The sequence below is a fragment of the Mastomys coucha genome, unplaced genomic scaffold (assembly GCF_008632895.1).
Source record: "Mastomys coucha isolate ucsf_1 unplaced genomic scaffold, UCSF_Mcou_1 pScaffold14, whole genome shotgun sequence".
Lineage (NCBI taxonomy): Eukaryota > Metazoa > Chordata > Mammalia > Rodentia > Muridae > Mastomys > Mastomys coucha.
The window spans coordinates 54,000,308-54,015,758 of NW_022196896.1; the positions used below are offsets into that span (position 1 = coordinate 54,000,308).

At 35.3% G+C, this 15,451-nt stretch overlaps 1 protein-coding gene across 3 annotated transcripts in view; it reads right to left on the minus strand.

Annotated features, from left to right (window-relative positions):
* Positions 1–15,451, minus strand: part of Adgrb3 (adhesion G protein-coupled receptor B3) — a 729,205-nt gene that overhangs the window by 142,512 nt on the left and 571,242 nt on the right. For all 3 annotated transcript variants that reach the window (XM_031367067.1, XM_031367069.1, XM_031367068.1), the window contains exons 17-19: positions 10,633–10,759; positions 8,934–9,037; positions 4,948–5,050 (exon numbers count right to left, since the gene is read on the minus strand). In XM_031367067.1, coding sequence (XP_031222927.1) covers positions 4,948–5,050; positions 8,934–9,037; positions 10,633–10,759 — 334 coding nt within the window. The remainder of the gene's footprint in view (positions 1–4,947; positions 5,051–8,933; positions 9,038–10,632; positions 10,760–15,451) is intronic.

Consider the following 15,451-nt stretch of genomic DNA (forward strand, 5'->3'; position numbering starts at 1 on the left):
AGAGAGAGAGAGAGAGAGAGAGAGAGAGAGAGAGAGAGAGCTAGAGAGGGGGAGCAGAGAGAGATATCTCCCAGAACAAAATGCAGAAAAATGAAACTCAAGGCTCTCAGGGGTACATAATAGCAGCTGTGAGGCACATACCTAATACCTGATCTCTGAAGTGGTAAACACATAAGCCTGGCATCTAGGTGAATGTATGAATAAGGTGTGTTTATCCTCAAAGAAAGTCGTAGGCGAATTAGGAGTAACAAAGTGGGTTTGGCCCAATTTAAGGTATCCAAATGGAGAGTCTCATCTTTAAAATGTACAAGTATGACCAAAGAAAACCATCTCCCACTTCCTATAAGCTTCTAATTTGGTCTGTCTTTATTAAATATCCTATTAAAAATTACAGAATTAAAACATGCCAAGTGGATTGTGGAGGTGGCACAGCTGTTAAAGGCAAAGCTCACAACCAAAACCTTAGAGAAATAAAATTAAGATGAAGAGAGGCAACTCTGTAGAGCATGTGATTTAAAAAAATTCACTAAGATCCTCAGTATCTTTTACAAATCTTAGTTCAAAGATATAGCTATCTACAGAGACTAATACTGTGTACATCAGATCAGGAAATCGAACTTTCTAAATATCATTGAGAAAATAGCATGGATCACAAGTGGTTTACAAGTTTCTCTTTCAGTTACTGAGGACTTTTCTTTCTTTCTTTTTTTTCTGAGTTCAAGTATTCTAAGACTAAATCTAGTATATAATTTTTCCCTTGTATATTTGAGTATTTTTCAAGACTTTAAACTTTTGTGCTGGATAGAATGGTTTAAAGTTATTTTCTTATACTTTAATATTTCCTATATGATAAAATAATTTAATCTTTAATCAAATAGGGATCCAGTGGTGTTGATGTACAAGTTATAAAGCTCAACTTTGTTTTCAGTAGGTCCATAATTCCAATGAGGCAAATCCATGCCCTTCTAATCTAGTTTTGTCTATGTATAATTAACATATAACTCACCACCAAACTCAAATGTAATTGTTGTACATTATTATTCCTCTTTGGCAAGAATAGAGGTATCCAATATATACAGATTAATGGATATCATTAGTCATTTCTTACTCTTGATTCTTTGTTTGTTTTCCTTTATTTGTTTGTTTTATTTTTTTGGTTTTAATATTTCAAGACAAGATCTAAGAACCCTTGGATGTCCAGGGTTATACTCACTTTGTATATAACAGGCTGGTCCTCTGCCTCTTGAGTGCTGAACTAAAGGTGGGAACCATCATACTCTCATTATTTCTATCATTTATAAAAATTATATTTAACTTTCCACTGAAATATGTATCTTAGACCTCTTAGAGAAAGGGTCAGAACTTTATGCCCAATTATTCTTTACTTGACATTGGATTATGTATATTTCTGATTGAGTCTTGCTGAATGAAGGCCACAGAACTCTGCTTTAGCTGTGTGTTATGTCCACTTTCAGAGGATATTCTATACAGGTTATTGTCAAAGCATCTAAGAACATAAACGACCTTGGCTCTGTCTGAGTCTACAGAACAAGTTTTGTTCTGGATTTGCTAACAAGCATTATTCTAATAACTACATGGATCTGTGCTATTTCATTATAATCTAGTAGTGAGGTTGAAATTGAGAAGCAATCTAGGAACTATTTCCAAGTAAACTAAACTTCTTGGTTGTTTGTCTTTCCTTTACCACCACCACCACCACCACCACCACCACCACCACCACCACCACTACCACCACCAATCAAAACAATTTTCCAACTTTGCTTCCTTCTGTTGAGTTCTATGAATTTTTTTTTGTAATAATAAAGTATATCACAGACTATTGGAATCAAACACAAATATATTTGTATGGGAAAAATTTTGGTAATCAAACTGTTTTCTGAATTTATCTGTATCCTAAATATTCCTTGCTTCTTTCAACAGAACGGCATCAAAATGAGTCCACAAAACTACATAATTACACATGCTTACTTTATGGTATAAACTCATGGCCAGTTAATTTGAGTGAAACATGAATATCCTCGTTGAGGTTCTGAAATGCAGACAGAGATCAAAGGGTAAAGCTGCCTCATGAGAAAGACTCAAAATACAAGGAAGCAAGTTATAATTAAATTTTACAACAGTATTTTAAGAGGAGAGACAAGATGGTACATTTAATTCCCTTTTTTATTGCCAGCAGTTGAACCTATAGTTTAAATATTGAGTATATTCATCATTTAAACAGTGGACTATTTTGGCTTGTTTCTACCCCAATTCAAAAGCAAGCAGAGAGCACAGCGTGATAATCAGGTCAATTATATTTTAGCAGAGAGTTGGGAAAGACTGTACTTCAACACTTCGGCATGATGCTGGACAGCAGCAGCAAATGCCAGCCTTCACACAAAATAGATGAGACAGTAGTACCAAATAATTTGCTCATCAAGAATCTTTCTCATGTGTTTCCATTTGTCAAGCGGAAAATACTACAGCACTAGTCAAAACTTGTCAGGAAAGTCAAACATCGGAATTACAAATTGTCCATCGTAGCTAAGAAGTTCTACACACAGCCCAAATAAAACACAGTTGGCCAACAATTCATATTTTTACTTCTTAAAGTTCACTTGCTAAGAGTTTAGTTCGTATAGATTATATTTTTATGAACTATATACATTTTTCATCTTGTTGGATGAGAAGGTGGGTATAAACTTTTACACAGCAAAACACATATAAAATCAAATATGACCAGCTTAACTAAATTCAAAATGTGTATCAGATACATAATTGTTTCCCCAAGAAATGTAATATTGCTTGGAATTACTTAGAATAAATTTTAATTTTTCCCATTTTTATCTCCTTTCCACTCTAATATGAATTATCCTAAGTTTATAAGAACACCAATGCTGAGCCAACAACACAAAATTAATGAAGAATAAGATGAAACCAGATAATCACCACCACCTACTTTCTACTCCTCCCCATGAGCAACAATAACTAGCAGTAAAAATTAGCATAGCCAATCTGGAACAAGCCCACCATGGTTCCAACACCACATGAAATCTATTCTGTACTTAGTCTCCTGGGAAGCCATACCATATAAAACTTTTCTTTAGTTTTTAATAAGCACACACCAGCCATTTCTCACAGTCAGAAATGAAAACGAAAACAAGACTTGTCTTATCTTGCTTCTAATATTGAAAATAAAAAAAAAAAAAAAAACTAGGACAACAGAAACTTGCAAAAGCCAAAATGGACACATGAGGAGTTTTTTGTTTGTTTGTTTTGAACATCCTAGTTTCTGGATATTGCTAACATTTGGAAACACAATCACAAAGTGGTTGTCATTAACCGTGCGTCATCACTGAAAGATTGAAATGTAGCTAATTCAAGTGAGAGGCATATTAAGTATAAAATACATACCAGATTAAAAAGACTTGAATTGATAAATTATTTCATTCATATTTTTACAGTGATTATTTCTCTAAGTGATAATGTTATAGGTATATTGAGTTAAACATAATATATTTAGATGATTTTAGTTGCCTCTTTTCACTTTGTTTAAATATAGTCAGTAAAAAATCACAGATGTGGTTTACTTTGCCGTTCTATAGGTGAGTCGTGAGGTAGACCATAGCCTTACTATGGTAATAAACATTATAGAAAGCTCTCTTTTACCAGTTGTACTAGTAGTTTCACGTTTCACCACATGAAACAGCTCTAAAAGCATAGCCCCTACTGAACGTCACTGTCCTCCATAGTCTAATGAGAAGAATAACTCTAGAAATTAGAGTGTGAGACAGGATGGGATATAAGCATTTTATATAATTTTTTTTTTTTAAATAGTGAGCTCAAACACATTCTGGCTTGATTTATTTTCCCTGGATCCTGGATTCAGTTTAACATTCCTACTTTGGAGAGAAACCCTACCTCTGCTAGGGGAAGCTCAAAGACAGCTAGCTAAGGAACTGGAACTGGGGACTATGTGAACAAGGAGGATATGAAGCCCAGCACATGGGGAAGATCAGAACGCTAGGGACAACATGGTAACAGAGAGTTCACAGCCTCCCTCCTTCCTTCTCTCTACTTTCTCTGCCTCTTGTCTTCCAACTATCCTCTCTGCCTCAGCTGAGACTCTTGTTCACTCCCATCTTGTCAACTGCAGGGACAATAGGAACCAGGGAAAGGAATTTGAAGCTGTATTTCCTAAAATACAGTACAGGTAGTTCAGTAAAGACAATCATTTATGGAAGGAAATAAAGACATATGTGTGTGTGTGTGTGTGTGTGTGTGTGTGTGTGTGTGTGTGTATGTGTGTGTATGTGTGTGTTTATGTGTGTGTGTGTGTATTTGTGTGCATGTGCATGTGTGTGTGTGAATCCCTAACAATGGGACATATAGATTTACACTCTGATAAAAAGTGACTATATGCTTAAATAACGACAATGTTGCCTTACTATCAAAATGCTTTCAGTAAAGAAAAAAATTCTGAGAAGTCTAAGTATAGATGTAGATCCTGTGACTATTGTGTGTAAACTCTTCTATAGGTAGATTTTCAGTGATGTTATGATTGGAATTCATTGATACTGTCATTTTAGAAATTGATATGTTAATAAATCAGACCTAAACACACTGTCTGATTCTGGTTGAAGACTACCCAGTTGGGGAAATAAGGAAAAATTATGTGTTGTTGGTGTCTCAAGGCTTTGAAGATATAGAGCTGTGATGTAATACTTAACTCATATTCTGATTATTATAGATCCTATAGGACTAAAGAATTTTAAGCCGACAGAAGATTGTGAACCATCATAGGTAATACATTAAATCAGAAACCAAAGCAGAAAGTATCAATCATGTCTTTCTAAAGTTATTTAGGCTAAACACATAGGCAAACCAATAAGCAAGCATATGCCAAAACAAATGCACAAATAGAACCGGAGGAGTCAGCCATCATACCTTATTGTGTGTCTGAGTCTGCCCAACCAGTATGAGGATATTGGAAGAGATGATAGATAGGCAGAAGTTAATTAGAATGATGGACCTCTCTGAGCGAATGTACCTAGTGAAAGAGAGAAAGAAAAGTGATAAATTTGATATTGTGTAATTGGTGGAATTAACTGGAAAAAGAAGCTATGATCCCAGATTTCATATAAAACATATGAAAAACCATTTTTCACACACACACACACACACACACACACACACACACATTTATTTTTCTTAGGTACTCAATTTTAGAGTACATAGCATGTGCAAGAAACTTTTGGACTTCTTTTTTTTTTTATAATATGTCATAATTTACAGAGCCTAAGTTGAACATGTGTGAGAACAATGCATTTACTTGTCTTGATTATATAAAATTTCTTGGAATTACATCATGTATTATAATCACCTTCTTACATATGTATATGTACATATGTATATGTATTATAATGTCTATATCAGCCAATAGAAGTGCTGAGGCCTAACAGGAAAGTCCTGCAACTCTCCTGTATACTAGAAGAATACATTATTTTTTGTGATTCTGTAAACATCAGTAGCTACTGAAGAATTTTTATGTAGCTAGGCTTTTCCTTATTTTCTTGAGTATTGCTTCTGAGGAAAGAAAGTAACAAATGTCTTTATAAATAAAAATGAACACACTCCTGAAATGATCTTTCCCCATTAGAAGGGAGCATTCTTAGTGGCCACCATATTTACCCTTAGGAAGAAGTGTTTATACATAATGTTATAGAATTGTAAAGTGCACTAACGTAAGTAATAGCAAAAACTACTCAGACTCAAATGTTCTACCTGCTGTTTGCCCTGAAAGGGTAGCAGCTATTTTGCCTAACTGTACTCTGTTAATCACTGAATAACAATAACTTCAAGGAAACCTTGTACTTGAAATGTGTTCAACCTGTTCCATTTCCACTAAGGACTCTCATTCCTTAGCAGACACAGGATTTCCTGAGCAATGTTAGATGGAGAAACACAAGATCTTGAGATACTATTTGATACAAAGTTATTTCTCTCTCCTCACTATATCTTTGAATAGTATGTAGGCAACAACCACATACTCCAGAAATTAAAGCAAAATAAATGAAAACAAAAATAACACCAAAACACAGATATTAGGTGTCATAATGTATGAGAAATTTTCTTCACAAAATAAATCCAAATTGGACTAAGTTAGGCCGACAGCATAAAATGGCTTCAGGAGTTGTTGAACCTGTCTCATGTATTCTGAATTGCTAAGCATATGATAAAAGCACACAGAAGTGCTAAAGGTATCAACAAATATCATGTTGTTTCCTTTATGTGGATAGAGGCTATAAATATTTTCTGATATTAATGGCTTCCATAATAGTAGAAATATATATTTTGACACTATAGGATTTCAGCGATAGTTTCTCCTTATAAGTAGAAAAACAACAACAGACATAGTAATAAAAGATCAACTGGCTGCCCTGAACACTATTGAGATATGTCCTTTTCTTAACAATAGTGAGTCACATTGTTGTATTAAGTACTGCTAAGAAATGTCACTACTTTCAACATCATTGAATGATAGTCTATATTAAAAAAATTGTCAACTATTTATGTCAGTAAGTTGACTGAGAGGCCATACTGAATTGCTTTTTGATCTAACTATGTATTTCTCCTAGTTGTATGGAGAGATGGAGAGAAAACAGCTTACTATATTATTATTGTCATAACTATCATCATAATAATCAACATTATCCTGATCACCAATAGTGTTAATAGCAATGAAAGCAATGTCTCTGAGAACTGAACCAGAGTATCACAAATTAAAGGCAAACATGGATAGTGAGCCACACTTACAGCCCTTTCAATTTTTGAGGAATATTTTTAATAACCACATGGAACATCTACAAAATTCAAAATAGCAAGTAGTCCATAAAGTAAATAACATGCTAATACATTTAGAAATCACTATAAATACATTAATCCTAAATGTTTTCATTAGGGAAAAAGGCAAGAGGATCTCAAAACTCTTACAGCTGAATCAAAATATTTTAGGATGTACTTGGTCTTTATAACATGCTTTGAATAAATGATGCTACAAGATCCATTTAGAAATGCATGAGTCTTGATACTTCTTTCAAGTTGTAATTATTATTTCACTTGTCTTATGGATGAACGGTGAGAGGGGATGACCACTTAACTCTTAGGAATGCAGATCTCTGCTGTTTCTTGGTACTCTTTTCTGTAATTCTCAACTTCAGGATAGATAGGTTCTCATAGATTCTTTAATGATTTCAGAAATTCCTAGAATTCTGTTGTAAGTGTCTGTGCTGCACTTTCTGAATTTTAGAAAACTTGTGGATAAACAAATATATCATATATTGACATTGCCTATTCTAAGTGTATGGGGCAGGCAGGGAGAGTGGAGGATGGGTATAGCAGAAGGTGAAATTGGTAGCTGAATAGAAACTGCTAGAAATGGAATTTATTTCTCAAGACTCCAATGGGTATCAATCATGAGGTTATCATGATTACATAGTATCTTAGCAAATTCCTTCATTTATTTAAAAAAAGACATGTCACTTATGCAATTTAGAAAATCGTATTCTTCCAAGCCTGTCAGTTCATTCTTTCAGGACAACAGACTGATTGAGTCTTGAATACATAATCCTGTTTTCTACAGTATCATATCTACATTAGGCATTTTTCTATTTTCTCCCTTCCTGTATCAGTAACTATGTCAGTATCAGTGTGGCTACTCTATAAGTGTTTAACAACTGGACAATATTACCACAAGGTTTCAGATCTTCTTTTATATACCTGGGTCACATTGTACACATATTTTTCTTTTTCACAAAGCATAAAAAACTTAATATATCTGGTAATTTAAATATCTTTCACAATTAACTCTTTCTGTTAAAAGAGTGAAAACCATAAAGGACAGTAATGTTTTATTTAAATGCCATGTTAATCTAAATAAATATCCCTTATTAAACAGTAATTGATTTTTAGTATTTCTGCTGATTGTATAAAACCCCAGTAAATATAAAAGTTTTTGAGGTAGGTCCATCAGCTATTACAATGTTAAATTTATCAAATATTCTGGAAACAATAGTTAATTATCTACATACTAATGTAATATTGCATTTTAGGCCATATTAATATTGACAATGGTTATAAAGCCTTTAACTGTTAAAATATTATACAATCAATTAAAAAGTTTGGCCATATTATACATATATATTGTCAATGCATGAGTAGACAGACCAAATCTCACAGGCCCAATTCTTGCTAGCATCTTAAGAAATGCCAAAGACATTATCTAGAAAAATATTAAATTTCTACAGACTATCAAATAGATGGAATTTAATATATAGGAGAGCAGAATTTTCCAAGCATTTCTCTTTCATATTTTTATGATGTCCTTTTATCAAGCTTGTCAAAAATCTGACTCATGGCAAACACTGAAGTAAGTGACCTTTTGTAGAGAACTTAGAAATTTTGTTATTGCTTTCCACATGAGAGAAGACTTTACTCATTGTGCGAGGCTCACTGAAAGCATGTTTGGCACTTGAGAACTTGATATCCTATTCCTGTAGAGAGAATTTCAACTGTACCAATTAAGTCCTGAGGTTCAACAGCAGCTGATATAAACATTATCCACATAGAGAGAAAACTTGAGAAAGAAGAGAGTTGTGTTTACGTGTGAAGAACTTGTCAAAGTCTACAGTCATGTTGGCTAAAAGAAAAGTATGCATGTGTGTTTTGTTTATTCATCTTTACTACAGACAAGTAAAAGATGGAGAATTAGGCAAATATGGTTCATGTGTTCCAGTTCTATCACAGTTCTAATTCTGTTATAAGAATCCTGGTTTCCATATGTGATGAAGACAGTAGACATTTGTTCTTACAATCACCGTTTTAACACAGAGAAACTGAGTTCTCCATCTCAGGTCTTCCCATCAATTACATACCTCCATAGTGCTGCATACACAACTGCTAAAGTTATCAAGGCCAGGCAGGAGAGGCCGCTGCCTACTATGAGGGTCACTGAGGGGGTGCCAGAGGATTCCATGACCTGTACATGAGGGGAGAAAGAAAAGAAAAAGAAATTTTACATGAACAAAAATAAAATTCTAGACTCAGAGAAACTAAGCAATCACTCAGGAATAGCATAAATAGTTGTTATAGTTACCAGATAATTAACCACAGAACACTCAGTTCACATAGTCTCAAGTTCTTAAAGGACTAGCTCCCCCTTCTCTCACACTATGAAGTTAAGTAATGAAGCCTTTAGAGTTTCAAATGCTTGCTTACAGACCATCACTTGCTAAAGTTGTCTAAAAGACCCCAAGCTACAACTGGATCATCACTCATGTGTGAAATTTTCTTTGAGTGAAATCTGAAACAGCATGTTTTTTAAAACTAAGTACATTTTAGTTATTTCTCCATATGATTCTTGGTAAGGCTTATCTTGTTACTCCCATTTATAAATCCTTATGCTACCCAAATCTGGAGCACAGTTACTGAAAAATCTGAAACTTTCTGACTTTTGACAACTTTGTTCTGAGTCAAGAATTCTCACATGAAATTTCACTTGCTTGGCTTCCAAGTATACAGGAGAAAATAGAATGCTATACTTAAGCACTTCAATTATATTTTTCCCTATGAACAAAGTATGTGGAGATAATTTGCATAGTTCCAGTATCAGTCCTTAAAACCATGACCTTGAAAACTAAGCTTATATCTTTAAAAACATATATAAACTGTACTAATTTCCACTGATTTAAATGGCTTCTTTTCATAGACAGTAGCATGACCATAACTAATGAATTCAGCTGGTTTTCGTAAATTTTTACATTAGAAGTTTGAAGCAATACACTGTATGACTAACTGTGTCACAAAATCTGTATCAAATTATTAGGTATGTGTATCATCAAAATAAGCAAAAGTAGTGATACTTTTAGGCCAGATTCAGGCAGAAAGTCTTATTTATCAGAATATCTATTTGTCGTTATTTCAAATTTCTGTGAAATTTTCTCAAAATACATTTGGTGAGAACATTATTTTTCTCTTATACTGCTCTGTACAGCTCTTTCTTTCAGAAACTATTTTTTTTCCTTTCCTTTTTCTCTTTGCAAAAATCTACATGCTTTTAAGGAATGATTTTCCAGTTCCAAACAACCATGTCTCCATGAAAACTTAATTTGATTTAAAAATACATATGTATCCAAGGACACCCTCAGAAAACCTGTGCTGGAAATATCCAATGCAGATCTGCAATGTGTTCAGCTCTAGTGGCTGGGGTCTTCTTTCTACTCCTAACAGCATTGTCACAAATTCCCCTATAACAGCCCTCCAGCTTTAAAATAAACCTTGAGTTAGTAATTATTTTTATTTGAAACTTTGCAGAATATTACTGATATCAGAGTAGATCTCCAAAACTATACTACAGAAATGCCAAGTTATAAGACATAAAATTGAGTAGAATTTAGTTATCGCACACCAACTAGAATTCATTTCACCAAGCTCCTGTAGCTGAGGAGAAGAACCCGATTTTGCCACCCTTGCAACCTTCTCTATTTCCCCCTTTGAAATGCAGTTCCCTGGAGAAACACTCGCCACAATGTCCCTGCCTTTGCATTAAAGCCGTGTTTTCCCTTTGTTACTTACTATTTCTCTAGGTTGCTGAGCCAAAATGGCGAAGGTAGAGAGCCGATCACATAAGCATTTCGTATGGGATGCATCGGTAAGCACAGTTTTACATCCCTGGGTGGACCACGTTCCCAAAGACTCGTTCCTGCAAAGGGGGTGGAGGGGAGATCGGGATAAATACGCCTGACAGCCAAGTCCGTAAAGAAGAAAATGCAGTTTAATTGAGAGAATCGCCTACTGTAATTCCCGTACAGGAAAAAAAAATCTACTTGTTGTTGAACAGGACGTAATTTAGATGCATCTCCAGTAATGCAAAGCGAGAGTAGGAAAAAGCAAGCAGGCGGTGGTGCGGCGTGCAGAGAGCTGTCCAGCGCCGGAGGTGCTGAAATCAGGACTAGCTCTGTCCAGCCCTCTGCGAGAAACAGCGGCGGCGGCAGAGGCACCAGCAGCCGCCGAGCGTTGGCAGACACTTGCTATGCTCATCGGATCGTTTCAAACACTCAGAGTGTAAAGAGGCTTTTCATATTTTCATACCAGCTCTGATTCCAGGCCCGTGGTTTGGACCGTGAATGCTGTCTTTTAAAATGCGGATTTCTCTGAAAAGCCTGCCTAAAAGGTTACATAGCTTGGGTTGGGTGATACGATCTTCTCCGCTGCTGGTAAGGGATTTTTCTTCCCTTTAGAATTAGCTGCTGTGAAAATTTCACCCTGGAAACGGGAAGAGGCATCAGCTGGTTCCGACTCTCACTGCCTTTGCCTGGTATCCAGGGGAGGGGTGGGCTTCAGATTAAGCTTCCCACTCCACACTTCACTTACTCGAATGCTCTTCTAAAGCCCCTGAATATTTCTTGCCATCAACTGCCTCTTTGTCCGGAGGCAGAAACATTAAGCTAACCCCAAGTCCATTGAATATTTAGAATAAACCCACCCCAAAGTCCGGCAGGATGGGGGAGGGGGTCTGGTTCAATTTTCTCTTTGGTGTAACCATTTAAAATGCTAAAGCATATGGTTTCTTTCCCACCCCAGCAGAACAATAAAAATGGTATCAACCTAAGTCTTGTTAGTAGAGCTGGTGGCGATGGGGGAGAACCCTGTCACCCCCCTGCTGAACTACTCTAAAGACAGAGGAAAAGGGGGAGCTGCAAGGCTCAACCAATCAACTTTATTATCCTTACACGTGCTCAGTATAGAATGCACCAATTGTCACCTCCCCTCCCCCAGGCATGGAAACTCTCCAGATAGGAAACCTGTATGTGTGAGTGTACTTAAATATTTTAGCCAAGTTACTATATGTGTTAAAAATGACTCTGAATCTTGAAGGGGGAAAAACCCACATGGAATAGTATTAGTTTCTATGTACCTTTGGTTCTGCCTTTTACGTGTTTTTTTTTTTAATGCCTGAGGTCATTGGCTTAAACGTGCATATAGTCTGTTTCAGATCAGTGAGGGTTTGTCTCTCACACTTGTACTTCCACCTAAGCTACAGAGTACAGTTTCCACTGTCCCTTTTTGGAGTCTATAAGCAGTCCCTTTTGAATATTCATGGGTTGTTATCAAGAAGGAACACACTATATTTGGGAATTATTAGGTAAAAATTATGCCCCATCTTAATGAAAAAAAATTCTGACTGTGGGCCACTTCAAAATTTTGTAAGTCTTTCATGATACCACTCAAGCATACCAAATTATCTTTTAAAACTAAACCTAGTTTTACTTCAGGTGCAACTGTTACAAGTTGTTAATTGTACCTAACCACAGGCATGTAACAAACAACTTATTTCATTAGCGGTATGTCTCTGATCTTTCCTTTGTGACAAACAGTCAAGGCCAAATGATAAACATTTATCTCAGCTGGTCAACGTTTTAAGGAAGAAGATACTCAAGAACCTGATGAGTTTTAAAGTGTAACAATTCCATTGTTCATTCTGGATGGAAGGTTCACTTTAATGCAATAAATGTCCTCTCCAGATGAAGTCTAAGTACTTATGACTTCCACATGTTGAATCCAATATCTCAACAAGGAAAAGAACTTTACTGTAAATAAGACTTCAAAGGAGAGAAAGTTATGTATTTATATACATGTAATGAGAGTTTATTATTCAAGATATTAGCATCATCCAACTCTGGATATAAAGTCTGGATTCAATATAGTGTTGCTATACTCTCAAAATCACGTTAACTTTAGAAGACATTTTTAAACAGTGGGTCAATTAGCTTTACTATGTACAGGAATGGATGGCTAACACTCCCTTGCTCTAGGCAGCATTAAGAAGTAATGAACTTTGGTTTCTAAATGATAACCTTTCACTCTCCTCTGCGCTTTCCCCCTAACATGAGATGCTCCATGTCTTTTTCATGTGTATCCTCTTGGTTTTATATCACCCATCCTTTCTCCACAATAGCACACTCTATACTTTGTCTTATGCACAATAATCTATTAAATAGTAAATATGGACTCACATGTTCTTTCTTACTTAAAAGAAAATATAAAACAGTGTACTAAGTCTGGCTCTGGCAAGGAGACACCAAAATTTGGAACAGGTGGTATGAGGGATGATCTGCAAGGTAAGAGAGTAGCTGTCTAGTTCTACATCTGGTTACTATTAAAAGTTGAGTCATAAAAGAGTGATGCCATTCTGATGCACATATATATATATATATATATGTATATACATATGTATATATGTATATACATATATATATATAATTTTTCCATAAAATGCCTTGCTATTTTTTGACAAATAACTTCTTTTGTGGGTGCAGGCTCCCATCTAGACCTTAAACTTCTGATACCCCTGCCTCTACTAACTGGGTGCTGTAATTACAGGAATGTGCTACCATGCCCAGTGTATATAGTGCTGGTGACTGAACTCAGGGCTTGGTGTATTTAGTATTGGCTGACTGAGCTATGTCTCCAGCCCCATGAAACTGTTATTAGTTGTTTTTTTGATTGTTAGCAAAGCACTAGCTGTTATTATAAACCCTCTGGTATGTACTGTCTGTACTTTTAAACTTTCCAAGGCTTAGTCTCACTGCACAGTGTTCTTAGAAAGCATGGTATATATTTCTGATTGATTTCAAGGATATCTGTATAGCAAATTGTTGAGCATCTGGGCTAATGTGAAACAAAACTGCTGTCCTGTACTGCATAGGGCATGTTTATTTTTAAAAACACATTCATTGCTCTGGCCATCACAGTATTATTCCTGTATCATAATTTTTCATGCTACAGTAAAAAGTGTTAACTGTATTATTTTTTATTTATGAAGTTTAGGTTGCCATTCAGAATGCAAACATCAGATACAGTGAAATATAAAGATATAATAAGAATAACTAATGATGTCAGTAGTAGACACAATAATGATACGGGCATCCATACTTTACTGAAAACCATACATTTACTTTTCATGATATTTTTCTGTACATTATGCATTTTTTCAAATAGTCTTTAAACATAGCTGTGCTTGCAGAAATTCCTCACAAGCAGTGAATTCTTTGTTGGATACACCTACATTCATCAGTGTTAGCTATTAGCTGTCACCTGCACATGTCTTTCTTCCTATTAATAGCCTGGCTAAAAGGAGAACATCTTTCTGCCCCAAGGATTTAAAAGTGCATAAAATTTCTCTAGAATGTAAGAATAAGAAGTCAAATTCTGTTTACCTTATAACTTAATATTTATTTGAGGTCTTTACCCAATTTTCTAAGCATCTATCTGGATGATTTTTGGATCTGAGTACTAGTGACAATTTTTAAATCTACTTTTGGGAAATATAGCATATGTATATATCCTCTATGATTAAAATTACACAAATAACTAAATTTAAGGGGAAAATAGATGCTGATTCAAATAAAAAGCTGTTTAGTTTTAAAAATTTAGCAAAATGTGTCTGATGAATTTGAAAACTGTTTTAGGATAACATGGAACTGATCTTATGAAAATTCAATTCAAGTAGATATTCCACTTTATTCTTGTATAAGTCAGCCATCCTTCTTCATCTATCTCAGAGGACAAGATGAGTACACATGCCCCGAGAGGCCAAACAAATCCCATCAGAGCCTGGAGTGGAGTTCAACTAGTTTGGAGGTACCTACTTAGGTTCTGTGAAATGGGTGCTCTAGAAGCACAACAGTTTTTCTCAGTTGTACAACCATCTCTCTAGCCCCTTTACAGCTTATTTATTTTTTTAATGTTAAGTTTTCATTGGAATATAAAGTCCACAGCATTCATCAAATTTTAGAATTATAGATGCAAGTTACCAGACCCAGTTTCCAATGTGTTTTAAAACAATATATCCTAGAGCTGCCCTATGACATGTCAACAAGATTAGAAAACTCAGAGCTAAATACACACACACACACACACACACACACACACACACACACACACACGACACACACACATATTCAGATGAAGATTAACACTAACATAAAGATAAGAGTAACACTAACTTGAAGTATTTCACTTATAGGCTAATTTTTCAGTCATTGGGAGCCCGGGAACCATAAAGGAAAGAGTCTTGGAATTCACCATGGCCCTTTCATCCTTTACAGCAGGTTTACAAATAGTCACTAAGAAAATAGGACCAACAATTTGTGCCAGCTGGTAAAGGTGCTTACTGCTGTGCATGAGGGTCTCAGTATGATCCACAAAACCCACATAGTGGAAGGAAAGAACTGACTTTCACAAGATGTCCTCAGACCTACATGTTCACACACACACACACACACACAAATACACACAACAGAGGACACACAACAAATACTCACAACTAAGTAACATGTATATATGTTATAACATATATATATGTGTATATATATATATATATATATATATA